At 41.0% G+C, this 27,931-nt stretch overlaps 2 protein-coding genes across 6 annotated transcripts in view; both read right to left on the bottom strand.

Moving 5' to 3' along the window:
* Positions 1–3,517, bottom strand: part of Trim43a (tripartite motif-containing 43A) — a 52,658-nt gene extending 49,141 nt beyond the window's left edge. For 4 of the 5 annotated variants that reach the window (XR_010053952.1, XM_063265197.1, XM_063265195.1 and 1 more), the window contains exon 1: positions 3,407–3,517. The gene's annotated coding sequence lies outside the window, so the exon portion shown is untranslated. Of the gene's footprint in view, positions 1–2,288; positions 2,428–3,406 lie in introns of those variants that run through there. The other variant, XM_063265196.1, reaches the window with a different exon arrangement.
* On the bottom strand, positions 1,523–26,583 carry Zfp949 (zinc finger protein 949). The gene is made up of 6 exons (NM_001134531.1): positions 26,097–26,583; positions 19,354–19,556; positions 18,409–18,579; positions 5,383–5,509; positions 5,064–5,156; positions 1,523–3,515 (listed from the first exon to the last, which is right to left on the bottom strand). The coding sequence occupies exons 3-6, from the start codon at positions 18,421–18,423 to the stop codon at positions 1,939–1,941; spliced, it is 1,812 nt and encodes a 603-aa protein (NP_001128003.1). The 5' UTR covers positions 18,424–18,579; positions 19,354–19,556; positions 26,097–26,583; the 3' UTR covers positions 1,523–1,938.
* Between the last annotated feature and the right edge of the window lie 1,348 nt (positions 26,584–27,931).

Here is a 27,931-nt window from a genome sequence, read left to right as displayed (position 1 = left end):
TCCAGGTTAGTTGACTCTGTTGATCTTCCTGTGGAGTTCCTATCCCCTTTGACCCCCACAACCTTTTCTCCTATTCTTCCATAAGAGTCTTGAAGCTCCATCCGCTGTTTGGCTGTGGGTGTCTGTATCTGTCTGAGTCAGCTGCTGGGTGGAGCCTCTCAGAGGACAACTTGCTTCTGTCTGCAAGCATAAGGGTATCATTAATAGTGTTAGGGATTGGTACTTGCCCATGGGATGGGTCTCAAGTTGGGCTGTTATCGGTAGGCCATTCCCTCAGTCTTTGCTTCCTCCCCGGTGCCTGCATTACCTGTAGACAGGGTAAGTTTTGGGCTGAAAGGTTTTGAATGTTGTTCATCCACACTAAAAGAATTCCTTTAGACTCTGCTGGGTAAGTTCTCTTTTCTGAGTAAGTTCTCTGATGCATGCTGAGGTAAAACTTCCACTGGAACATTTCCGCAAAGGCTCCATTCACAGAGGCTTTTCTTCACAGGGTGATCTCATATTTAACAAGGAGTGACTTTCAGATAGTTTTTTAATGATTACATTGCTTGAAGAGTGTTTTCCCCACTGTAGACTTTGTTATGTATATTAAAGTATGAATTATTTTCAACTTAATTATATGCAAATATTTTTTAATTATGTTATATAAGTATTTTGAACATCCATGACATTCTTTGAGTTTCTCTCCAATATGAGTTATCTCAGATATACTGAATAAAAAACCTGGGTAAAACTTTTATAACTTTGCATTTATAGTTTCCTCCTATGTAAATACTTAGATGCACTCCAAGTTTTGACCTCCAAGGGGACATTTTTTCCTCAGTTATTACATTTATAGAAATTCATTCCTGTGTGAGTGTTTTTATAAGTTCTCAAGTGTAAGTACTGGGGAAACTTCTTCACAGTCATTCAACACATTCCTAAGCTTTCTCAATCCTATGTGGTTCTCTCCTCTAAATTGACATTTGTTTTATACAAAGAACATCTACACAACTCATACTGAAGTGGATTTTTTTTAGATATGAGTACACTGTAGCTGTTTTCAGACACTCCAAAAAAAGGGATTAGAAACATTATAGATGGTTGTGAACCACCATGTGGTTGCTGGGAATTGAACTCAGGGCCTCTGGAAAAGTAGTCAGTGCTCTTAACTGCTGAGTCATCTCTCCAGCCCCTGAAGTGGATTCTTGCTTGGAGTTCTTGATGCCTTCTGAGGCTTAAATGTCTTTCTGAATGTAGGGCAGATGGACTGTGCCACCAGATGAGCATGAGATTGGTAATGTGGAAGAACCCTCAAACCCTGGGAAACTCAGAGATCTGAGATCAGCAGGACTAGGGCTGCTCCCTCCCTGCCTCTATGCCCCACTCTGGAACATGCAATCTTGACCCTTAACTAAAGTGACCATAGGAAGTTGGTCCCATAGCACAGCAACTGGAATGCCTCTCCATGCTAACAAGGCATCTCAATAGCCTTAGCCTTCAGTCAATGACCTTCCCTTTCTGGATATTCTCACGCCCTTCTCCAAAAATACATAATCCTTTGTTCACCCAGAATAAAGCCTATGTGTTCACATCCACCCCCAATAAAGTAATACAAACAAGCTAAGATCAATCAAGAAGAGAGCTTCTTCATTAAAGATCGCCTCAGGGAAGGCTTTCACCTAAAGGAGCCATAATACTAAAACTCCATAAGACCTCTCTCTTCTCCCGCCCCTCTGGGACTCAGCACTCACTCCAAACTGGACCAGGCTCCTTCCCCTCCTAGACTTTGTTTCACTCTTCCAGCCTGGCATGAAGCAGTGTCTGACATCCCAAGAGGAACATAGACTTCAGACCCCTGTCCCTGTCTTCGCCTTGTCTCCCCCAAGCCAGTATATTGGCTGTTGGGCATCTCCAGAGGAGAGGCAGAACATGGGACCACATCCATACCCACTCCTATCATAGCTCCCCATGTCGGTGAGTTCTCTGATGCCTACTTAGGTTTGATTTCTGTGTGAAGGCTTTTCTACATACATTACATTCATAAGGTTTCTCCCCAGAATGAATCAACTCATGAACAATGAGGGATGACTTGTAGCCAAACATTTTTCCACACTGAATGCATTCATAGGGCTTTTCCCCTGTGTGGATTCTGTGATGCTTACTGAGGACTAACTTCCACTGAAACATTTTTCCACATTTATTACATTCATAGGGCTTTTCACCTGTGTGAATTATCTGATGCTTGTTGAGATATGACTTGTTTTGAAATGCCTTTCCACACTCTTTACACTCATATGGTTTCTCACCTGTGTGAACTTTCTGGTGAGTTTTGAGATATGACTTATTTTGAAAGGCTTTTCCACATTCTTTACATTCATGTAATTTTTCACTGTTGTGGATCCTCTGATGCCTCCTGAGGTCTGACTTTTGGTAAAAGGCCTTTCCACACTCATTACATGCATAGGACTTTTCGCCAGTGTGAGTTCTATGATGCATATTGAAGTATGACCTGTTATGGAAGGTTTTTCCACAGTTTTCACATTCATATGGTTTGTCACTCTTGTGAGTTCCCTGATGCATTTTGAGGTATGACTTCTTTAGAAAGGCTTTCCCACATTCTTTACACTCATATGGTTTCTCCCCAGTATGAGTTCTCTGGTGCATTTTGAGGTACCACTTATGTTGGAAGGCTTTACCACACTCATAACAACCAAAGGGTTTCTCCCCAGTGTGAGTTCTCTCGTGTACAATGAGAGCTGACTTTTGTCTGAAGGCTTTATTACATACACTACACCCATAGGGCTTTTCTCCTGTGTGAATTCTCTGATGAACAGTAAGGGAAGATTTAGTGCTAAAGGGTTTCTCACACTGGATACATATATGGTCTTTTTTCTGGTTATGTGTCCTCAGATGAACAGTAAGGTCTAATTTGCTGGTAAAGGTTTTCTTATTTTCAAGGCATTTACAAGATTTTCTCCCTAAGTATGTTGCTTGGTGTTTAGTGAGGTTACATGTCCTACTGAAAGTTGTCTTCCCTCCATTATCCATGACATCTGACTCGACAGAAACTTGCTCACATTCACCATGCTCACAGGAAGTCAGTCCCAGGTGAAGTCTCTTAGATGGAGCAATGCTTTTCAAGAGTTTTGCCTCCTTTGTATCTTTCCCTTCTCCCATATATTCAAAATCCTGCTGTCCAGTTTGAACCTTGGAATGCTGCCCCAACTGCTCAGGACATCTGATGGATTTCCCTGCTATGCAACAGTCGTTATATTGCTCTACAGTACACAGTCCATGAGGTTCAGAAGGGAGACATGTATTCAGGTATCCATGCAACTTCTCAGGCTTCACTCTTGAACAGTTTCCATTGTTTACAACAAAATTTGAAATATTCATGGAGTATAAATAAAAAGTGTTTTCTAACCCATTTGCTTCCTCAGTTGCTCTATTGTGGCTGTTGGCAGTAACTTGCCACAAATGTCTCTCATGACTCTTCTGGTTGGTTTCAATTATACCATCCACATTGCAGAAGACTAAAAAGACAAACAAACAAAAGTAATTTCTATGAATTATTTTTAAGAGTTTCTAATGGGATTCTCATATTTATGTAAAAAAATTCTAGCCAACTAGCACATACTGTTATTAAAATCATAGTAAGTACTGTATTAGCTTATAAATTTTGGTTTACTCCTTTGATTTAGCATACTGAAATACACGGATAAGTTTCCTAGTATTAAAGTAGTAGTGAAGTATTGCTTCATTTTATTTTGGGGAAGAAATATTTTGTTAAACTATCTACCAATTGCTAGATATAGTTTTCCACTCAGAGAATGGTTGTATTTTTTTAACCAGGTTCTAGTCTCATGTATACTTTAATATATGACCGTGATCTTTTCTTTCTGCCATTCTCTTTATTCTGGTCTAATTTCTAGGACATCCTCTTTGCAGATTATGAGCAAACTCCAATAGGATGCTTCCTAACCTGAAGCTTCCAGTATGGCCACGAGTTTGCATCTCATTTGCTTAGAGTTATTACAAAGAATGATGACAGACTCTGAGTATTTCAAACATCAAATTTCTTCCTTTCTACTTCCACCAAAAACAGATTCCAGTAATTGAGATCTCAACTCCTGTCTACCATTCTGGAAAAATATATATGCTGTACATCTCTAAAATATCTGGCTACTTGTGATAACCATGAGCCCTAACATTTGCCTCCAAAGTGGTGATCCATGCACCACCGTCTAGTAATTCATCAATTCTCAAGGATGTCATCATGTTTCAGAGACTTGACTTCTCTTAGTTTCATAAAAGTGGCTTCTACAATTCCTCATTATCTTTGTTGCTTTAGAATGAGAGAAGGAAAATTAAAGAAGTGCTACATTAAAATTACAGTTCCCATCCAGAAAAGCTTGAGTTCTTCAACTTGAAAACTTGTTTCACTTCTCCTTGGGACAAAAACATGAAAAAGCTCTTGATTCTTTCTCAAGTAGGAACACCCCTTCCTAAGGGTCCTGCTAATTCCTTAGATCATGGCTCACAGCCTAATTTCTGAATCTGTTTCTGTACTTTCTCATCAACTTCATAAGGGAAACACTCTGTAACTTTAAACACCATGTTACTCATTATACTCTGACTCAACATTACATATACTTGTTTGTGACTCCTTAGCATAAATAAACTTATTTGTCTTTTATTGAAATTTCAGAAGTAAGGACATTACTTTTACATTTTTATTTATATAAATATACAAGAACCAACACTTGAAATCTACCTCGTTAGCATGTGCTAAAGCTAAAACAAGCACATGAAATATGGAGTGTAAGAGGCAATTGAAACTATGAAAAAAAAGTACCAGAGAAAAACATCAAATTACAGAAGTCAGAGGTTAGATGGGGGATGTGGAGGCCTAAGAAACATTTCATCAAATTGAAATGTAGGAACACATGCGAGAGAATTCTCCTTACAGACTATGTAACAAACATGTTTGAGCCCTCAGATATGGAACTTGGGGATAAATTGATAATTTGGCCAACCTTTGTTATACACAGTCTCCCCATCCACACATACTAACAACTAACCTGGCAGAGTCTTGTTTGCAGGTTCTTCTGCTGCCCATGGTTCCTCTCCCTGTTCCAACTTGAAGATCAACTCAGGTTTAGGGATACATTGCCCTGTTAATAGGAAATAATATAGGACTTGAAAAAATTGTACTAATAAGGTTCTTTGAAGAAAGACAAAACCAGGTTTAGGATCTCTGTAATAAAAGTGCAAATGTGGACTTTTCACGAGAAAGCATTAAACAATCATACAATCCGTGGCCTAGAACCTTTGCCCTAAACCTCACAAGTGCTCAAATATTTATTGCAGGGAAGGTGCTTGCTCCTGAGACTTACTCACCCAGTGACAGGAGGCTGCTATACGTCTCCAGCATCACATTCCTGTACAGTATCCTCTGAGCATCACTGAGATTCTGCCACTCCTCCCAGGTAAAATCCACAGTGACATCCTCAAATGACACCAACTCCTGTAACAGCACATTTCTTCAATCAATTTACTCTAGGCTTTTAAAAAGGAACCTGAAGACCAGCTTCTCTTAAGTAGTGGAAGGCTCTCATGTATTTTACATTATAATATACCTTGCTTATATAGTAGAAAAATATTTTTAAAAAATCCTAATGGTATTGATTGATTAATGTACTACCTGATGAAATTGCAGATCAAAACTTTCACTGTTGGTGTAAAAGAACACACACCACTCAAGTAACCAGGCCTTCATCAGATAGGGCTGTAAGTGAAACATGAACATACCCATGCCTCACTTTGCCTCCTAGGAGTTGGAGGCAGCCTGACTACTGTCATGTAGTATGGGTTGTGCAATGATAATTCCCACTCTCTGTGTAAATGAGTTATCTTTAATATAAGTATCAACAGTGAATTAAGCCTGTGGCTGTATGTCTTTACCATACTATTTTCCAATAATCACACAGAAAAAACAGTATTTTCTAAATCGGCACCTTAATAGCTGAGTGCAGTTTTGATCTAACTTTACTTTCTATGCTAATCAGGCTACCTCCTACGCCATCCCATGATACTTGTATATTATTATTGACCTGGTTCTTTGGGCTTTAGGTGTGTTTCCATAATCTCTCTCTGGACCCCTTCCTCATGACACCAAATCCCCCATCCTCCTCACTGATCTGAATCTCACTCTCTCTCCTTCCTTTGGCTAGTGGATGCTCTACCCTATTCTCTTTTCTGGCCGACATTGGGTGATCAGCATTTATTGACAGAATGGTAAGAATTGTTTACAGAAACCTGACACAGGAGATTCTTGATATAAGTGTTGTGTCATGATTGAAGCAAGATATGAAGGCAGAGAAATCAGCTTTTGAATAACACAGAGTAAAAAAGTTACACATTGTATAGAAACATGCCTACATTTCCCTCTTTTGTCTAATAAAAGGCTCCTTTTCTTCTAATAATAAACAACATACAGCAGGAACAATTATAAAACCTATTAGGTAAGAGTTACATTGAAAAAGTTTTGTTTTTATTTGGAAACTCAGGAGATAACATTTTATTTCAGACCTTACAAGATGATAAAGACTTAAAAAGCCCATGAAAGTTATCAGGTGAAGCTGAAAGGAGTTGGCTCTGATAGAAAAGAAACTACAGGACACACATCTAGATCATATTCAAAGACCACCTGCATCTTAGTTATCTTGCCTTCTACTCATTTTCTCAAAGGAATTCTTATGCGGAAGGAATATTATATCTTAGAATGGATGTTTTTAGTATACAAACAGTAAAATATTAAAAACCTATATAGAAAGATTTCTGAATTGATTCTAAAGGGAAAAATGAAACTTCATCAACTAGCTGGAATGGATCCAGCTGAGATTGTACTACCTTTTACCACTGCTGAGATTGTCTCACTATAGGCACAAGATGAACATCGACAAAGAGCTTGCAGTAATTTTTTGGAAGAAATTAACAACAAATTCCCAAAAAGTAAGTGGCTTCAATTTATAAAAAGAATTAATTAGATTCTTCCTTGTATAATAAAAAGAATTCCAATTTCTAGAGCACCTATATTTTACACTGATGCAAATAAATCAGGAAAGGCAAGATATAAGTCAGAAGATATAAGGTGGTTAAAAGTCCTTATGAATAGGTTCAAAAATCAGAATTATATGCAATACTTATGGTATTATTAGATTTTCAAGAATTTCTTAATATAGTAACTGACCCTCCAATATGCAGAAAGGCTTGTTTTGCATATAGAAACTGCTGAGGGGCTGGGGATTTAGCTCAGTGGTAGAGCGCTTACCTAGGAAGCGCAAGGCCCTGGGTTCAGTCCCCAGCTCCGAAAAAAAAAGAACCAAAAAAAAAAAAAAAAAAAAAAGAAACTGCTGAACTTATTCAGGATGATTCTGAATTGACTTCTCTGTTTATTCAACTGTAACAAGTGGGCTGATTCTGTTATTATGCAAGTTATGGCTATTATGGTGTACCTATACAAATTAAAACTGATATTGCTTCAGTATAGGTCTCTAATAAAATTTTTAAAAATTTAAAAATTATAATATAAAGCATATTATAGGTATACCAACAATCCTATAAAACAAGAAGTCATTAAAAGATCCAATTGGGGGCTTGAGAAATGGCTCAGTGGTTAAGAACACTCACTGCTCTTCCAGAGGTCCTGAGTTCAATTCCCAGCAACCACATGGTGGTTCATAACCATCTATAATGGGATCTGATGCGCTCTTCTGGTGTGTCTGAAGACAGCGACAGTGTACTCATACACATTAACTAAAAAAATGTTTAAAAGAAAGATCCAATTGTACTTTAAAATAAATGCTTAATAAACAGAGAATCAGGGTATCAAAGACTGCCAAATATAGATTACAAAATGTTTCATTAACTCAAATTTTCTTAAATGCTAATGAACAAAAACAATGGCTACTGAGAGGCACTGGATTATAGAAAAAACGCTGAATTAGATCAGCCTATTTATTTCAAAGATAGTATTAACCTCAGAACAGGAAATATGTTACTCTGGGGAAGGAGCTTTGCATAAGTTCATACAGGAGGAGAAAAATTATGGATTCCGTCCAAAATGATAAAAATCATATTTGATAAAGGAAGACCCCATGAAGATCTTGGCTACAGATAGAAAAAAGGAAATTAAAAAGGTCAAACAGAATAGGTAACATGATTTGCTGACCCCTCTATATGGAAACAGCCCTGAAACTGGCTGAGACATAAAAATGTCTCTAGCCAGAACTTCAGCTATACATAGCTAATGGATTTTATTGTCTACAGAGTCCTCAAGATTCATCAAGCCATCCTTTCATATGACATAAATGGAGATTTATAGTGCAGTTTGGTTATATGATCAAAGTAGCTCATAAAGAAAGACAGTTGTCTTTCACCTGCTCAAACAAGGAACAAAAAAAATCATCTTTACCTGATCTGTGCACATTACACATTCCATACATTATGTTAATATAGAAGTATATACATGTGTGTGGGTGTGTGTGGGTGTGGGTGTGGGTGTGTGTGTGTGTGTGTGTGTGTGTGTGTGACCTCTAAATCTTTATGTTCATCCTCGGGGATGCTGAGATGCTGAAACTTGCTGCCTTCCACCTCCCTGCCTGATCCTACCTCAACTACATTCAAGCTGGTTTCCTCTAAAGACTTGCTTCTAAGACGTCAAACAGCTAGCTCACTTAGTCTAGCCTTTCAGACTGCTCCAATTAGGACTTCATTTAAGTCTGCACTTTCTCAGCATCCAGAGACTGAACAACAAAAGCTACAGCTAGCTTTCTTTTTTATAAGTTTTTTTAACTTTATTTATTTGTTTATTTATTTATTTATTTATTTATGTATACATAATACAGCTTTCTGCCCTGCATGTATGCCTGCCGGCCAGAAGAGGGCACCAGACCTGATTATAGATGGTTGTGAGCCACCATGTGGTTGCTGGCTCAGGACCTCTGGAAGAGCAGACAGTGCTCTTAACCTCTGAGCCATCTCTCCAGCCCCTATAGCTAGCTTTCTTAAGACTAACCATTTTTTCCTAATTTTCTAATTTTGGACCTAATTCTAATTCTAATTCTAATTCTACATCCAAAATCAACTGGAAGCGATTATAAGAAAACATCACCCCATTCCCAAGAGGTGGGGTAAAGGAATTCTGGTCATTCAATAAATGCCAGATGTTTGTTATCTTTCAAAGGGAGTGGTTACAAATAATTATGGCCTTGGACAGGGAAGAGTCAAAATAGGGAGGTGAGATTCAGGGGATTTCTTTTTTTTTTCTTTTTTTTCTTTTTAAAGTTTATTTATTTATTATATACATTGTAGCTATCTTCAGACACACCAGAAGAGGGCATCAGATCTCATTACAGATGGTTGTAAGCCACCATGTGGTTGCTGGGATTTGAACTCAGGACCTTTGGAAGAGCAGTCGGTGCTCTTAACCACTGAGCCATCTCTCCAGCCCCAGGGGATTTTTTTTCTTCCCTTTTCTCTTTCTTCCTTTCTTTGTTTCTTTTTTTTCTTTTTTCTTTTTTTCGGAGCTGGGGACCGAATCCAGGGCCTTGCACTTGCTAGGCAAGCGCTCTACCACTGAGCTAAATCCCCAACCCCTCTTTGTTTCTTTCTTAAGTAAGGGAAAGGGGGTTGAAAAGAAAAAGGAGGATAAAGAAATATTATAAGAAATTAGACATATAAGAGTAGATTATTGAATCTACTCTTTTAAGATTTATTTAATGTATATGAGTACACTGTAGCTGTCTTCAGACACACCAGAAGAAGGTATCAGATCTCATTAACAGATGGTTGTGAGCCACCATGTGGTTGCTGGGAATTGAACTCAGGACCTCTGGAAGAGCAGTGAGTGCTCTTAACCACTGAGCCATCTCTCCAGCCCCTGAATATACTCTTAAACCAAAAAACATTTTACAGCCATAATCTGACATTGGTATGGAATTGTATATATATTGATATAAAAATAAGATTATTTTTGATACATTGGCATGGGTTACTTTATACTGATATAAATTTAAGGTTATTTTGATACCCACACAACGTGTATATGTTCCTAATGTTTATTTGAAAAACTGTATTTATATAAATCTTAAAGTTCTAGTCCTTTTGAAAGCTGCTATTACAAACTGTTAGAGATGACAAAAACTTCAAGTTACAAACTATTAGGGATGGTTAAGAAATACAAATTAATAGTCAGATAGTCAAACTCATGGTCATATTAAATACTAGTTAATTACAATGAGATGTTTTCAAGGTCATTCAGACAGTAAATAGCTAAGAATAAGCAATGTTTGACAATACAGATATACTTTAAGTAGATAGCTGGTCTTCAAAAAACTCCGATATCTACAGAATATGGCATATAAAATTATTTAATTATTAAAAGATCTTTAGACGGGGTTGGGGATTTGGCTCAGTGGCAGAGCGCTTGCCTAGGAAGCGCAAGGCCCTGGGTTCGGTCCCCAGCTCCGAAAAAAAAAAAAAAAAAAAAAAAAAAAGATCTTTAGACTATGAGACAGGTCTGCTCCTGACAGTCCCCCAGTTAACATCACAGATAATGGTGAGCATCAATAACCTCCATGTGGAATTGCTTCAATCGTGGCAAGCTAGCCACTGGACAAAGAAAATGCCTGTGCTTCAACTACAGGCAAATGCTGTCCAGAAAGGACAAAGGGACACAGGAAAGTCAACTGTCAAACTCTGCCAAGACAGGATAAGCAAGTCCTTCATAATCCTGCCTCACAAAAAGTTTGTCATAGTTACTGGGCCAAAAGGCTGACAATGGATGCTCCAATGTCACAGAGACAATATTGGGGACTGTCTGGGCAGCCTGCTGCTCTGTCATTTCTATAATTTTTGGGAAGCTTTGCCCCTGCCCTTCCTGCATATTCAAACAAATTTTTATTTCTTCTCAGGTCTTTGGTGGGGGTAAGACTAGATAGTTATAGACTCACAATTAAGCTTGAGTTATTAAGGATTTAAGAAAATATTGTAGGTCTAAAAGGATGATTTAGGTGGATAATGCAAGTTAGGATAAAATCTGAGTTAGGTATAAAACTTTGAATATACTAAGATAGGATAGACAATAGAAATTTTTCCTTAATTGCCAAGAACTGAATGCAATTCTGTAATTGTCTCATAGTTGTTATAATTGAATCCAATTTTTATTTGAAATGAAAAGATGCTTTTATTGGACTAAAAGGGGGAATTGTAGAATGTCTTGTGTATTGTATGGATGCATGACCTGTCAATTAAAAAGCTTATGGCCTATAGCTTAGGCAGAAAATGGGTGGTGGGGGACAGAATTCTGGGACGGAGCCAGGCAAGATAAGATTTGCTCAGGAAGATGTGAGGAGACAGATGTATGGTACTAGATCAGGTAACTAGCCACACAGCAGAATGTAGGTTAAAATAATTGGGTTATCAAAGTTATGATCTAGCCAAAGTTGAGCCTAGGTATAGGCCAGGGAATTTTGAGTCTGAGTCTTATTTCTAGGAGCATGGGATTGGGAGGAAGAACCTGGACCAAACTTCTGAACTCTTGCCCAAAGAAAGAGTGACCCTTGTCATTAAGTCGTATATGCCCCACTCTCCTACTTCAGTTATACAGCATAGGTTTTAACCAACATGCTTCTACAAGAATTGCCCTTCCCTCAGAAGCCTTTGAACGAATGACCTTTGCTTAATCTGGCATGCCTGAAACTCTCCTTCAAAACCCTGCCTCAACCACACAAAAAGTAATGGTCCTATATACTGTAGCGAGAATCTTTTGTGTACTGGGTGGCAGCATCACCTATCAATAAAGAGCTGATTGGCCAATGAGCTAAGGCAGAAATTAAAAGAGGTGAGAGTAGGGAGAGGGAACTCTGAGACAGAGACAGGCAGGGAAGAGATTTGACCTGAACTCTGAAGAGCAGACGCATGACACTGAGAAGAGGGAACCATGCATGTGGCATTCATTGAATAGAAGGAATGGGTTAATTAAATTACAAGCTAGTTCTCCTTGCCATCTTTCCCCCAGCAGGCCGACAACTATCACCATGAAGGTCGAGCTGTGTAGTTTCAGCAGATATAAGATCTACCCAGGACCAACGGGAAGGCCAAATGTGAGTCTGCATTCCTTTCCAAAAGGAATCCTTGGCAGATAACCTGGACTGTCCTCTACAGAAGAAAACACAGGAAAGGACAGCTGAAAGAAATTCAAAAGAAAAGTAGTCGAATTCCAGTGAGCCATCACTGATGGGTGCGTCTCTTGCTGATATAATGGCCAAGAGGACTCAGAAACCAGGAGTCAGGAAAGCTCACAGAGAGCAGGCAATTAGGGCCTTGCTTCTTGCCAAGGAAGCAAGAAAGGCTAAGCAGGCATCAAAGAAGTCAGCAATGGATGCTGCCAAGACCCTCACAAAGGCAGCCCCTAAACAAAAGACTGAAGCCTGGGAAGATCTCTGCTCCCAGAGTTGGTGGGAAATGCTAATTTGGTAGATCAGAGTTTAAAATAAAGATCTGTCTTTAACTCTTAAAAAAAGTTACTCGCTAATTAGAAAATATGACCAAGCTTATGGCCTAGGCATTATTCAAATATAATTGTCTCAGAGTCGCTATCGCTGAAACTGGGCGAGAATAGAAAAACCCATGGTTACAAATGGTGGCCAATGTCAAGCACAGAATCCAGGTTTAGACAAAAGAGTCACGTACAACCACTCTGAAAATCAGTCTGGAGGTTCCTTAGAAAAGTGGACATAGTACTACCTGAGGACCCAGCTATACCACTCTTGGGCATATACCCAAAAGATGCCCCAACATATAACAAAGACACATGCTCCACTATGTTCATAGCAGCCTTATTTATTATAATAGCCAGAAGCTGGAAAGAACCCAGATCTCCTTCAACAGAGGAATGGATACAGAAAATGTGGTACATTTACACAATGGAGTACTACTCAGCTATCAAAAACAATGACTACATGAAATTCATAGGCAAATGGATGGATCTAGAAAATATCATCCTGAGTGAGGTAATCCAATCACAGAAAAACACACATGGTTTGCATTCACTGATAAGTGGATATTAGCCCAAAAGCTCGAATTACCCAAGATACAATCCACACACCACATGAAGCTCAAGAAGAAGGACGACCAAAGTGCGGATGCTCCAGTCCTTCTTAAAAGGGCGAACAAAAATATTCATAGGAGAAAATATGGAGACAAAGTTTGGATCACAGACTAAAGGAATGGCCACTCAGAGCTTGCCCCACCTGGGATCCAGCCCATATACATACAGCCACCAAACCCAGACAATATTGCTGATGCCAAGAAAAGCATGGTGCCAGGAACCTGATATAGCTGTCTCCTGAGAGACTCTGCCACAGCCTTACAAATACAAAGGTGAATGCCAACCACTGAACTGAGAATGGGGTCCCCATTAGAGGAGTTTGAGAAAGGAGCTTGCAACCCCATGAGAACAACAATACCAACCAAGCAGAGCTCCCAGGGACTAAACCACTACCCAAAGACAGACCCATGGTTCCAGCTGCATATGTAACAGAGACTGGCCTTGTTGGGCACCAACGAGAGGAGAAGCCCTTGGTCCTGCCAAGGCTGAACCCCCTCCCCAGTATAGAGGAATGTCAGGGTGGGGAGGTGGGAAGGGGTGGGTGGTTGAGGAAGGGGACCGAGCTCATAGAAGAAGGGGGAGGGGGAGGGCATAGGGGGTTTAGGGAAACCAAACTGGGAAAGGGGATAACATTTGAAATGTAAATTTAAAAATATACAATAAAAGAAAAAGTGGAAAGGCAGGAAACAGGCACTTCCCAGAGCTGGATGCTGGGGTGGAAGATTGGGGAGGATAAATCCTTTAGGAGAGAGAGAGCAGAGGTCTGTGTGCAGCAGATATCAAGGGGGGAATGAGAACCTCAGGCATGCCCCACAGGCGGGCAAGCTTTCCAGAGCTAAGGCCAATAGGCTCAGATCCAGATGGTACCTGCTGTTATAAGGCTCAGCCCTCACAAAAGGGCAAGCAGTGGCTCAGCCCTGGCAAATCAGCAAAGGCAGCCTACTAGACTAAGTCAATGGACTAAGCCATAGACACATGCTGCCCTAGGAGCCTGCAGACACATAGAAAGGCAAAAGCAATATTTTCCCAGAGCTGCAGTGGAACTGAAAAGCCCTCAACTTCTGAACTGGTAAGGTATTAAGTTTAAAAACAATAAAAGAGAGAAGAAACTGAGTATAAAAAAATCACATATAGGTGAATGAATCTTATTGTATCATAAAATTCAAAGAATGGGGCCTACAGGGATGGCTCGCCTCCAGACCACTACCTGCTCTTCCCAAGGTCCTGAGTTCAATTCCCAGCACCCGCATGGCTAGGACCCTCTATAAAAGGATCTGATACTGTCTTGTGGCATGCAGGTGTACTTGCAGACAGAGAAATCCTATATTTTTAAATCAATACATATTTTCAAAATTGTGGGAACTGATTGTATAGTGAATGATTCTATATTTGCATATATAGATTAATTTCAACTGTAAATCTTGTATGTCCATTGGTATTCCTTACAAATTAAAAGCATGTACTCTGACATCCCAAACTTTCTTTGCTGCATACAAATAACTGCTTGTTGTTTGTAATTCATAAGACCTACTGATTCCAAAATCACAGTGTAATACAACATCAGAACAGGTACCTGAGCTGAGCAGATCTGGACTTCAACAGCCACCCGAGAAAAACTAGAGAAGCTTTTATGTCAGAAGACACAGGAGACAGTAAGACATGGGGGCGTTTCCAGATATAACAGAGGGGAAAACACACACACACACCAAACAAAACCTGGAAAATGCTTGTGAAATTCATACTCCACAGGTAGAGGCTGTCCAATGTGGGATTAGGCTAAACAGCTTACCACTAGATAAGGCATGGATTGAGACGATCTCTTTAAGTGAAGGTTTCGGAATATTCTGAAGTGTACATCTGGACCGGCGGCTCAGCAGTGGAAGGTGCTTACCAAGTCCTGTCCCTCACACGCTAAGTTCTGTCCCTGGGGCCCACATGCTCTGCTGACTGTACTCTCATAGGAATGTGTGCTTGAACACACTTACACACATACATACAAACATGAGCACACGCCCTCACACACATTTAAAAAGAAATATTTTGAACTGAATTTTTAAAAATGAATAAGATAAAAAAATTGTAGAACACAGCATAAACTGCTACTAGAGGAAGCTGATGCCATGAAATCAAATATTAAGAAGAATAAACTAGGGTTGGAGAGGTGGCTCAGTGGTTAAGAGCACTGACTGCTCTTCCAGAGGTCCTGAGTTCAAATCCCAGCAACCACATGGTGGCTCACAGCCATCTGCAATGGGATCTCATGTCTTCTTCTGGTGTGTCTGAAGACAGTTACTGTATACTCATATAAATAGAATAAATAAATCTTAAAAAAAAAGAAGAAACTAATTTTTGTACCTTTGCAGTGAAGAAAAACAAAAACAAGTTGAATACAGGAATGAAATAAGAAAAAGATAAGATCCAAAGAATCAATGAACTTCAAATTTAAAAGAGTATAGTTTATGAACCAGAGATCATAAACCTTTAAGTTGACACATTTTTAGGATGTTTTGATCCATGGTATGAATATGTAAGATCCTTCACAGAGTCAAGAACTAGATGCTTGGTTCTAAGTTGGTGGCGTTATTTTTGGAAGTGATGAAAATACAGAGTACACACACACACACACACACACACACACACACACATACACACACACACACACCACACACACACACACCACACACACATCCACACACATACACCACACACACACACACCACACACACACACACATACACACCACACACACACACACACACATACACACACATACACCACACACACACACACCACACACACACACATCCACACACATACACCACACACACACACACACCACACACACACACATACACACCACACACACACACATACACACCACACACACACACACACACCACACACACACACCACACACACACACACACATACACCACACACACACACACACACCACACACACACACACATACACACACATACAACACACACACACACACACACACCACACACACACACACACATACACACCACACACATACACCACACACACACACACCACACACACACACACACCACACACACACACACACCACACACACACACACACACACACACACACACACACACACACTCGGCTCAGCAGTTAAGTGTTAGAACTATTCTGGACCTGAATTCCATCCCCTGGCAGAAATCACAAGGAATTGGAACATAGGCTACAAAGTAAGGAAGAAGGCAGATCTTAACGACAAAATCGTCTTTATTATTAAAGATGAAACAGAATAATCATCAAAGTAAACCATTATGTTGACCACAACACAAATCCCCAAAATAAAATCCCATATATTCTCTGAATATAAAGTCTTTAAATAAGAAACCAATATCAAGGGTTGGGGATTTAGCTCAGTGGTAGAGCGCTTGCCGAGGAAGCGCAAGGCCCTGGGTTCAGTCCCCAGCTCCGAAAAAAAAAAAGAAACCAATATCAAGACAAGAGTTAAGGATTGATTCAATATTCAAAAATTACATACTGGACTTTGAAATAACCTTTGCGCTAAGCAAGTATTCAAGAAGAACACTGAGATAGATGAGACAAACACTGAACAATGACTTCTGGGAGAGGCCAGAACTGATGGGAAAGACCTCCATCTTTGGTGGACACTGGGCTTAAGCCTTGCCCTCAGCTACTGATTTGGACAGTGAAACATGGCAAAGCTACCGTCTGGGAAAGTCACCAACAGGCTTCCAGAAGTCACACAGCTTCATGAGGAAACCAGGCACTAGGAAGGAAGGAAATCCAACTATCCTGAGACCACTTTGGTAAAACACATGGAAGATCCCTAAGAAAGAACCCTTTTCCTAGACACGGTAGGCCCTCCTGCAGCTGCGCACTGCCAGCCAACCTTGAGTGCTCCTGGACATCATCCCAGCTCTGCTTTCAGTGACCTCCTCCAGCTGCTACACCACTGTAGAGAAGCCAGCCAGCAAGAATGAATCTCTACCACAGAACCAGAGGGCATAAACTATTTTAAGTTGACACATTTTCAGGATGTTTTGATCCATGGTTTGAATATGAAAGATCCTCCACAGAGTCAAGAATTGGATGCTTGGTTCTAAGCTGGTGGCATTATTTTTAGAAGGGATGAAAACTTCAGGAAGTTGCAACCAGTTAGAGGAAATAGATCACTGGGCTATATCCTTGTGTATTTATTCTCTAGCCCTTTCTGAATCTTCCTCCTTGTGTTCTTTCTACCATCAGAAGATAAGACTCATAAAGGATGCTAAAATTTCAAGTATCGATCAGGGAAAATAAACAGGTAGGATTTGCTGAGCTGGAAATAAAATGGCTTCCCTGCAAGGATTCAACCCAGGGTTTAGTAAAAGGTCACAAGCTACAAAAGCGTTCTTACTGAGGGAAGTAGGACCAACCTAGTTAGACTCCATGAAACAAGGCAGCTAGTATGGGTGGCTTCTGTGTGATGGATTTTGGCAAATTCTAAATATGTGCTTTTTAAAGTGCTCACTTTGGCATCATTTCCTGTACTAAAGGCCACAATCAGAAAAAAGAAAGCACAGGAAGGAGAGAGACAGAAATGGGGACAGTGCAGGGTGTGTTTCAGTAATAGGGGATGCTTAATGCTCACGAGACCCTTGGCTGGAGTCCCAACATGCACAGACACAGATTAAATGTAACAGTGGCCTCTGAGTATTCAGCTGACATAGTGAAAGAACTGAGGCATCTGCTAGAGAAAGAGAACATCAACTAAGAGACTTGCAAGAGCCAAAAGCAGAGTGAAGACGACACATGAGGCACAGACTGGGGCAAGGCTTTAACAAAGACCTGGCATAGGTGCCCAAATCAGTGTGTGCAGGGCACCCCCATCCCAGCGCCCTCACCTTCTGTAAGTGCCCACCATGTGTGTACTTACCAGCCTCTTCACTAAGCACTGTGCACTGAGGTGTATGGAGGGCAGGGCTAACAGGTACTAAGAACCAACTTAATCATGATTTCATCCAGTTCTGTGAGGGGCAGAGCCTCATGGTGGAAATGATGGTGGCCAAAGATATTTTAAATCTGGGAGAAATGTTAATTTGTAGCAATATGGAAAACTATAATTTATTAAATGTTGCTATAACTACTACTAATAGGAGTTGAAGACTAATTCTCTCTGTAAATTTGGGCAGGTCTTACTGATGGTCAAACTATGAATACAAATAAAATAACAATATATAATAAAGTGAGAATAAATAACTCACCACATATTCATTCATGATGTTTCTAAGTTGCTTGGTTTTGGTTTTGCCCTTGGAAACACGTAGAGGATTCTGGGATACACTTGAGAGAAGGAGAATCTCTTAGAGTCATGAGAGTGAGAGGATATTCATGGCTTGGTCCTAGATTCTCCACTCAAAACACTGTACAATTGGCTGAAGAAGAAAAAATTGTAAGGAAAGAGTCCCTGGGGGCTAGAGAGATAGCCCAGTGATTAAGAGCACTAGCTGTTTTTCCAGAGGACCTAGACTCAATTCCCAGCACCCATATTGCAGCTCACACCTGTCTGTAACTATTCCAGGGCATCTGGCACTTTCACATAGATATACATGCAGGCAGAACACCAATACACGTAAAAATAAATAATTTCTTTTAAAAAAAAAGAAACAAAATAGACCCGGCTACAAGTGCAGCAAAGACACTGTTAACAGTGAACCCATAATACCTTTCCAGTCATTACTCATGGCTGAGTTAATGAATACATACATCTATAATTAATAAGCAATTGGGTAACAATTAACATTCCCTTTTAAAGGTAATAATTAAAACCAGAGCCATTAAGTTTTCCCACCAGTAACACTAAAATCACTTGTTACATGAAATATTATATTAATACACCCAAGGGCTCCATATGAGTGCTTCCTTTACACTACTACTTCTTTTACACAGTTCGTTTTCATGGAAAATATGCACATTTAAAGATTTTTTTTGCCTGTGCTTATACAGGAAAAAATTTAAATAATGCACATTTCACATAGGACATCATTACAGTACTGTCTCCAAATGGGGCATCTCCATGTATCCACACCTTTGTTAAGTTCCCATGAAGAAGATGGGTTTTGCCATTTGAGTCATTTGACCAAGAGGAACTCAGCAAATGTGAAGATAACCTAAATTTGAAAAGAATTTCTTGACTGTCATTTACCTACTGGACAGAGATATGTTGTAAGGAACCTTTGTGCCAACTTGATGAACACAGAACCTTGAAAAGACTCCACAGGAACCACTGGCCGTGGGACTGGACACCTGGAACTTATCAGCCTCGAAGCTCTGATGACGTCAGCTTCATCTGTCACTGAAGTGGGAAAAGACAGTCATTTGCCAGTTGAGTCCAATCCAGATACCAACCGACCTACAGGGATGTAGGAAAACAAAAATTTTACTTTAAAGCACCATTTTTTGTTGACTTGTTGTACAAGAAAGGCTGATGCCTTTGGTTTTGGTTTGGTTTGGTTTTGGTTTTGTGTTTTGAGACAAGGTTTCTCTATATAGACCTGACTATCCTGGAACTCACTCTGTAGACCATGCTATCCTGGAACTCAGAGTTCTGCCCGCCCCAAGTCCTGGGATTAAAAAATGTGGCCCACCACTGCCTGGCAAGGCTGATACATTTAGTGATTGTATTTCTTTCACATACTGGGGAACGGGAAATGGTACCCAAGCATGACAACTATAACAAGAACTCTGCAACTAGATGCCCACAGCTTGAAAGCCACAGGAAGAATAGCTAAAGTCATAATGGTTTGCACATACAGGTTTACAGCACAAGTTTGTGCAATCTATTTCTTCATTTTACAACAGAGATAGACTCCTACTGTTTTCATCTCTACCTTATGAATTTTGGTTAACAGAATGCTAGCATTAAGCAAGACACTTTCGTTTTATACCTTTAAGGTTACACAGTGTACAGAATGTATTGATGGCAAGCGTAGGATGCCCAGGACAAGGTGTTTTACTCTGTAGGAAACCATTTGCAGATCACACTCAGATGCTAGGTTTCAACACAAAACATAAAACCACACAAATCTGAAGATATTACATGGTAACTAGAAGTCAATATTAGAAAATACACAAACATTGATTTTTCTTAACTGTACAAAGTAAATAATAGTCAAAGCATCAGTACATCCCTGGCACCTACATATCATGTTACCCTTGACAAGTCTCTTAGTTCCTTGGAAGCAATTTTGTCGTCTTTCAAATGAAGGTAAGGTATATGTGTGAATGACCCAAAGCCACTGCCAAGACAGAGGAACCATCGTCATCTGTTTCCACGTGAGAATTCTGTTAATAATGCTGTCCTAAAAAAGCTCATATGAGGCTACCGATGTACTCAGCAGACAACATCAACAGCTGTTCTTCCAGAGGACCAGGTTCAATTGCCAGAACCTACATAGCTGTTCACAACAGCCTATAGCTCCAGATCCAGGGGTTCCTACGCCCTATCTGACCTCTTCAGGCACCAGGCATGCACATAGTAAAGAGACATACATGCAGACAATATGCCCACACACAAAGTTAGTTAATTTTAACCAACTGATTAATTTTAAAAGGAACTCACATGCTGGAAACAGTGGGGGAAGACGGGAAAAGTAAATTCACTGACCCAATGGCGTGAGCTAGACCACAACTTCCAGATCCAATAAATATTTTCCAGGGCCTTGCCTATCTTTTTCAACATAGCTGGTAGAAGAGAGTTAGCCACAAGCTCCTAAAGATCGAGCCCCTAACTATTACCCATGTCTTGACAGCTTCTGGAGAAGGTGGTAGCTTTGCCCAAATTTTGTTCTAAGCAATTGGATCAGTAATTGCTCTGCTGAAAGGCACTCACTGTGGAGGAAAGGTATTTAATAAGAGATCTAGTCTGCAGTGGACCAGGTCCACCTTCACAGGACTGTGATTGCTTGCCTAGCCATTACACAGCTAGAAATTACATTCAGTTAGCCCTTGCTTAACTCCCTAAGCTGCACACTTATTCATGTGGACTGATCCTCACACAGCAGGTATTACATGTCAGAGAAATACACAAAGAAATTCCCCCTAAACCCATACCTGACGCTGCCTGGAGGGCCAGGAACCAGAAGCCGGATAGCCCAGAGACCTAGAATAGAACGGAACACACCTTGCAAACATTAGGTGAAGTTCAGTGAATCCTGTGGAAGATGGGGAGGAAGGATTGTAGGAGCCAGAGCAGTCAAGGACAATAAAAGAAAACCTACAGAATCAACTAACCTAGTCCCATAGAGACTCACAGACTAATCCTACAATCACGGGGCCTGTGTGGGTCTGACCTAGGACACTCAGCATTTATTTTATGATTATGTAGCTTGATTCTTCTTGTGGGGCTCCTAACAGTGGGGATGGGGGCTGGCTCTGACACTTGCCTGCTTTGAGGACCCTTCTCCTCTTACTGGGTTGCCTTACGCAGCCTTAATATGAGAGGTGCCTAGTCTTGTTGCAACTTGATACGCCATGTTTGGTATCTCTAGGAGGCCAGCCCTCCGCTGAAGGGAAATGAAGGAGGAATGAAAGAGGGTGGGTAGGATTGCAAGAAGAGGAGGTGGGGGAAATCAACCATTGGGATGTAATATATAATAAATAAAAAAACATAAGAAAAAAAAGATAAATTACCTCGGTGTGACTTTAACCAAGCAAGTGAAAGATCTGTACAGTAAGAACTTCAAGCCTCTGAAGAAAGAAAAAGAAGACCTCAGAAGATGGAAAGATCTCCCATGCTCATGAATTGGCAGGATTGATATAGTAAAAATGGCCATTTTACCAAAAGCGATCTACAGATTTAATGCAATCCCCATCAAAATTCCAATCCAATTCTTCAGAGAGTTAGAACAATTTGCAAATTCATCTGGAATAACAAAAAACCCAGGATAGCTAAAACTATCCTCAACAATAAAGGGACTTGTGAGGGAATCACTATCCCTGAACTCAAGCAGTATTACAGAGCAATAGTGATTAAAAACTGTATGGTAGGGGTTGGGGATTTAGCTCAGTGGTAGAGCGCTTGCCTAGCAAGCGCAAGGCCTTGGGTTCTGTCCTCAGCTCAAAAAAAAAAAAAAAAAAAAAAACTGTATGGTATTGGTACAGAGACAGGCAGATAGACCAGTGGAATAGAATTGAAGACACAGAAATGAACCCACACACCTATGGGCACTTGATTTTTGACAAAGGAGCCAAAACCATCCAATGGAAAAAAAGATAGCATTTTCAGCAAATGGTGCTGGTTCAACTGGAGGTCAGCATGTAGAAGAATGCAGATCAAACCATTCTTCTCACCCTGCACAAAGCTTAAGTCCAAGTGGATCATCAAGGACCTCCACATCAAACCAGATACACTCAAACTAATAGAAGAAAAAGTGGGGAAGCATCTCAAACACATGGGCACTGGAAAAAATTTCCTGAACAAAACACCAATGGCTTATGCTCTAAGAATCGACAAATGGGATCTCATAAAACTGCAAAGCTTCTGTAAGGCAAAGGACTCTGTTGTTAGGACAAAGCGGCAACCAACAGATTGGGAAAAGATCTTTACCAATCCTACAACTGATAGAGGGCTTATATTCAAAATATACAAAGAACTCACGAAGTTAGACTGCAGGGAGACAAATAACCCTATTTAAAAATGGGGTTCAGAGCTAAACAAAGAATTCACAGCTGAGGAATGCCAAATGGCTGAGAAGCACCTAAAGAAATGTTCAACATCTTTAGTCATAAGGGAAATGCAAATCAAAAACAACTCTGAGATTCCACCTCACACCAGTCAGAATGGCTAAGATCAAAAACTCCAGCGACAGCAGATGCTGGAGAGGATGTGGAGAAAGAGGAATACTCCGCCATTGTTGGTGGGATTGCAGACTGGTACAACCATTCTGGAAATCAGTCTGGAGGTTCCTCAGAAAATTGCACATTGCACTACCTGAGGACCCAGCTATACCTCTCTTGGACATATATCCAAAAAATGCCCCAACATATAACAAAGACACTTACTCCACTGTGTTCATAGCAGCCTTATTTATAATAGCCAGAAGCTGGAAAGAACCCAGATGCCCTTCAACAGAGGAATGGATACAGAAAATGTGGTACATCTACACAATGGAATACTACTCAGCTATCAAAAACAATGACTTTATGAAATTCATAGGCCAATGGATGGAACTGGAAAATATCATCCTGAGTGAGGTAACCCAATCACAGAAAAACACACATGGTATGCACTCATTGATAAGTGGCTATTAGCCCAAATGCTCGAATTACCCTAGATGCACAGAACACGTGAAACTCAAGAAGGATGACCAAAATACGAAGGCTTCACTCCTTCTTTCAAAGGGGAACAACAATACCCTTGGAGGGAATAGGGAGGCAAAGTTTAGAACAGAGGCAGAAGGAACACCCATTCAGAGCCTGCCCCACATGTAGCCCATACATATACAGCCACTAAACTATATAAGATGGATGAAGCAAAGAAGTGCAGGCTGTCAGGAACCGCATGTAGATCTCTCCTGAGAGACACAGGCGGAATACAGCAAATACATAGGCGAATGCCAGCAGCAATCGACTGAACTGAGTACGGGACCCCCGTTGAAGGCATCAGAAAAAGGACTGGAAGAGCTTGAAGGGGCTTGAGACCCCATATGAACAACAATGCCAAGCAACCTGAGCTTCCAGGGACTAAGTCACTACCCAAAGACTATACATGGACTGACCCTGGGCTCCAACCTCATAGTTAGCAATGAATAGCCTAGTAAGAGCACCAGTGGAAGGGGAAGCCCTTGGTCCTGCCAAGACTGAACCCCCAGTGAACATGATTATTGGGGGGAGGGCAGTAATAGGGGGAGGATGGGGAGGGGAACACCCATATAGAAGGGGAGAGGGAGGGGTTAGAGGGATGTTTGCCTGGAAACCAGGAAAGGTAGTAACAATTGAAATGTAAAGAAGAAATACCCAATTTAATAAAGATGGAGAAAAAAAAGAAACTCCCTCTAACTGAACAAGTATATCCTCTGTCTCTGACCTCACCGACGGCTCATTAGCCTATGATGCATGTGGTACACTAGTGCTTCCCAGCTTGCTGCTCTATTGCAGTATGCTCCGTAAAAGTATTCTGGTCTAAAGGGCAAATGCATTCATTCACAGCCCGGTAGACCTTCCCTGTGCTGGTGAGCACCGAGGTGATGGGAAAGGAACCCGATAGTCCAGATTAGCCCTGTCCTGTTCTTAGCATATGATGATGCAATCTGTGCCATGAAAACGTAGGCAGACCTGGTTAATCAAAGTACAGTTTCAGTCAACGAGGCTCTGCAGTGCTGTGGAGTTCAGCGCAGCAATCTAAGGCTTAGACCAGGTGTAAACTCCCTACCGGGAATCAGTGCCTCCTGATCTCTTTCCTATTAACGGTCTTCCTCCACACAAGTGGGATGGAATTCTTACTGTACGTGAAACCTCCCTACTTTGTTCCCAAGAAAATGTTCCTATATCAGTACTGAAAGACCCCCGGAGTGGGGAGACCCTCACTCAAGTCTCGGGATGACGCAACCCCCCAAGAACTCACACAAGACCGTCCTTGTTGTAATCGCATGAGGTTTATCGATAGCAACCAGTGCACTGGGGTCGAGACTCGTATCCCACGCAGGGGCAGTGGAGTTCGACCCCGAGAGGCTGGGAGAAGAGGTGTTTAAAGGGAGAAACCACAACTCGAGGGGGCAGGGGTGGCGTCATTGGAAAGTGTGTAGAATAACAGTGAAAAATCACAAGGAAGAACTCTCTGTCCCCCAAGATTGTTTCCTAGGAGAAGCTGTCTCTTACTTCTCAGATTGTTTAACTTCATGGTCCGCTAGTTCCTAGGAGAAGTTGTTTCCTGCTTCTCAAGATTGTTCTCTAAGATTTATGGTCAGCTAGTTTCTGGGAGAAAGCTGTTGAGCTGGCCAATGTAATTATCCATTCTATAGCCCTAGGAGAGGCTTCTTGGAACATACAATTCTGGGGCCTAACCTGTTTTCTTTTTCTGCTCTAAACTTTATGTCTAGGGGGGGCAACTTTAAAACTTTTATCTTTCAGTACTAGAATCTTCTGAGATAACGTCTTATCTCTGGTAACTAGATATTTTCAAAAACTAAACAAAACCTAAGACAGTGGTTCTCAACCTTCCTAATGCTGCAACCCTTTAATACAGTTCCTCGTGCTGTGGTAACCCCCAACCATAAAATTATTTTCGTTGCTGTCTCATAACTAATTTTGCTAATGTTAGGAATCCTAATGTAAACTTCTGATATGCAAGATATCTGATATTCGATTCCTGTGAAAGGATCTTTTGACACTACCCACCCACCCCAGCCCTTTCAGGTTGAGAACCTACAGGACGAGAACCGCTGTTCTAAGAGCTCAAACCTGAAGTGCCAAGCTGGTCACTATCAAACTGGCTACATAGTTCATAGGAGACTCAAAAACATCACTTAATAAAGAGACAGGAAAACTGACAAATACAATTGCCAATATACATAAGGGTACAGTCACTATGTGAGAATTTCTCTAGGAATTTCAAGCCAATTCATTAGAATAGCTAACACCCTCTGTCTTACAGATGCGTGGGTCACAGACTCCTACCCCACTCCACCCCCTTTCAGGCTCCAGCATTGTGGTATCAACTTACAATTTTCCCAGACTCCCTGTTTGGGATTTCTGGGTCATGCTAGTGAAAATTCCCAGGCCTCAAATTAATGGTTTTTCTCCACCCCAACTCGCCCAAAACCGGATGCCAAGCAGGTAACAAGATTATTCACTAGAAAAAGCTGGAATGTGGGCTCACACTGAGACCTCCCGGCCCTGACAATCCACGGACACGAACCGCCCTCACCCCCAAGTCGCCATCTTGGACTCTCACCTCCTTGGCAGAGCTTCTGTAATGGCCCTTTGGACAGTTGGAACCACAGATCCAGACACTCCTAGCTCAGTCTTCGGATACAGCAACCATGAAAGTCTTGTCCAGGCCGACCGTCGGACCGGGAATGATGGCTCTGACAGTCACCTCCCCCAGAGCCGCTGCGGTCCGCCCTGGAACTGCACCTCAGTCCCTTCGCCAAGACCCACCTATGTTTCTGCTTCAACCGAGCTAGAGGGCACGAGTCCCGCTTCCGAGGACTCCGAAACCGCACTCCTCTTTTTGTTTTTCCCACCCGCCTCCAGAAAACCTGGACCAAACTCACAGCCCGAGCTAAGGTGTCAGCACAGAGCCAGGATGCGACTTTCTAAGGGGTAGTTGCAAAGGGAGTGCAGGACAGAGGTGCCTACCAGTCAACTGTCAGAGCCGGTTACCTGATCCTGTGTGGGAGGGCCTTGTACGTTAGGGACTACATTACCCGTGAGCCTCTTGGAAACTATGGCAAGAATAAAAGGACATTTTCCCACCAAGTCCACTATCGAATTACCAGGAATAGTAGACTTCATGGTTCAGAACTTGTAGGTATCAATCTGATAACCGTGATGTGAAATTCCTTCACCTTTTTCTCATGTGAACCCCAAGTGTTCCAAAGTAGTTTAGAACCTGAGAAGGAAGCTCCAGTATGTTTGTTCATCCTAGAATCAGACCAAATGTCTGTCTCTGTGGGAGACATGGAGCCATAGAAAATAGGTGTGATATCTGTTGTAGGGTAGCCACCAGAGAAGGCTCCTCAGACATGGGTTTAAGCCAATAAGAAGTCTTACTAGACAGCCTGCAACTAACTACCCTTGGTGTTCAGGATCCCAATGAAGCCCCACAAAACCCCTACAAAAAATATGTCCTGGATTGACATACTTCAGTTAAGAACAGTTAGCCAGAAGCAGAGCTACATAAGCCAAGGCAAGATTAGTACATTTAGAGACTTTTCCATAGCTACGGACTTTGATGGATTAGGCTTTTGTTATAGTTTTGTCAGATGGTGCTGTCTACACACTGAGCTTTTCAGCCTGAGTAGTATTTCTGTCCTGGAGTCAGTTAGCAAAGGTCTCAGAGCCTACTAAGGTCTGGGACCCTCTTCTGGCTGTCCAGAGAACCTCAGGAAGCTGAATGCTTCGTGTTTCCCAAAGTCTATGAACCATTTACTTCACTAGTGTATTGGCAAAGTGAGCATTCTGGTTACAGCACACAGTAATTTTCAAAGTTCATTTTTAAATAGAAACAAACATTTTGGACCTCCATTGTAACAAAAGGAAACCACAAGAAACTCTGTGGATTGACAAGAGACAAAGTTATGTTGTATGTTGCCAATAATGCTTAGGAATAATTGGAATTTGAAATAAAAAATTCACTTACTAAAATTAAAATTTTTTTTTAAAAAATCTTCAAAAATGAACAAATTCAAACTGAATGTGGTGGCACGTGCCTTTAATCCCAGCACTACAGAGGCAGAAACAGGCAGCTCTCAGAGTCTGAGGCCAGCCTGGTCTACAGAGTGAATGTCAGGACAGCTAAAACTACACAGAAAAACCCTGTCTCAAAAGTGGGGGAGGGGGACTCATACTCAGGAGTCAAACAAAATCTAAATAAATGTAAACATTCCCTGCCCAAATTTGATACATGACACATTATTAAGATTAATTTTTCAACAGAAATTAAGAATTCACTATCATCTCAATAAAGTTCTATGAAAATTTTTCTGTCTGAAGCGTGAAAGACATACCACCTCAAACTTAACGGGAACTGCTTGTCTTCTACCTCCCAAGTGCTGTAATTAAAGG

Source organism: Rattus norvegicus, chromosome 8 (genome assembly GCF_036323735.1).
Source record: "Rattus norvegicus strain BN/NHsdMcwi chromosome 8, GRCr8, whole genome shotgun sequence".
Taxonomy (NCBI): Eukaryota; Metazoa; Chordata; class Mammalia; order Rodentia; family Muridae; genus Rattus; species Rattus norvegicus.
The sequence above is the reverse complement of the archived record's forward strand: the minus strand, read 5'-3'. Positions and strand labels throughout refer to the sequence as shown.

Coding starts and splice junctions, on each gene's coding strand:
- Zfp949 (NM_001134531.1), bottom strand. Junction 5,157..5,382: donor TAGCAGCCTCCTGTCACTGG/GTGAGTAAGTCT, acceptor TCCTATTAACAG/GGCAATGTATCCCTAAACCT. Junction 3,516..5,063: donor TGCAAACAAGACTCTGCCAG/GTTAGTTGTTAG, acceptor TTGTCTTTTTAG/TCTTCTGCAATGTGGATGGT.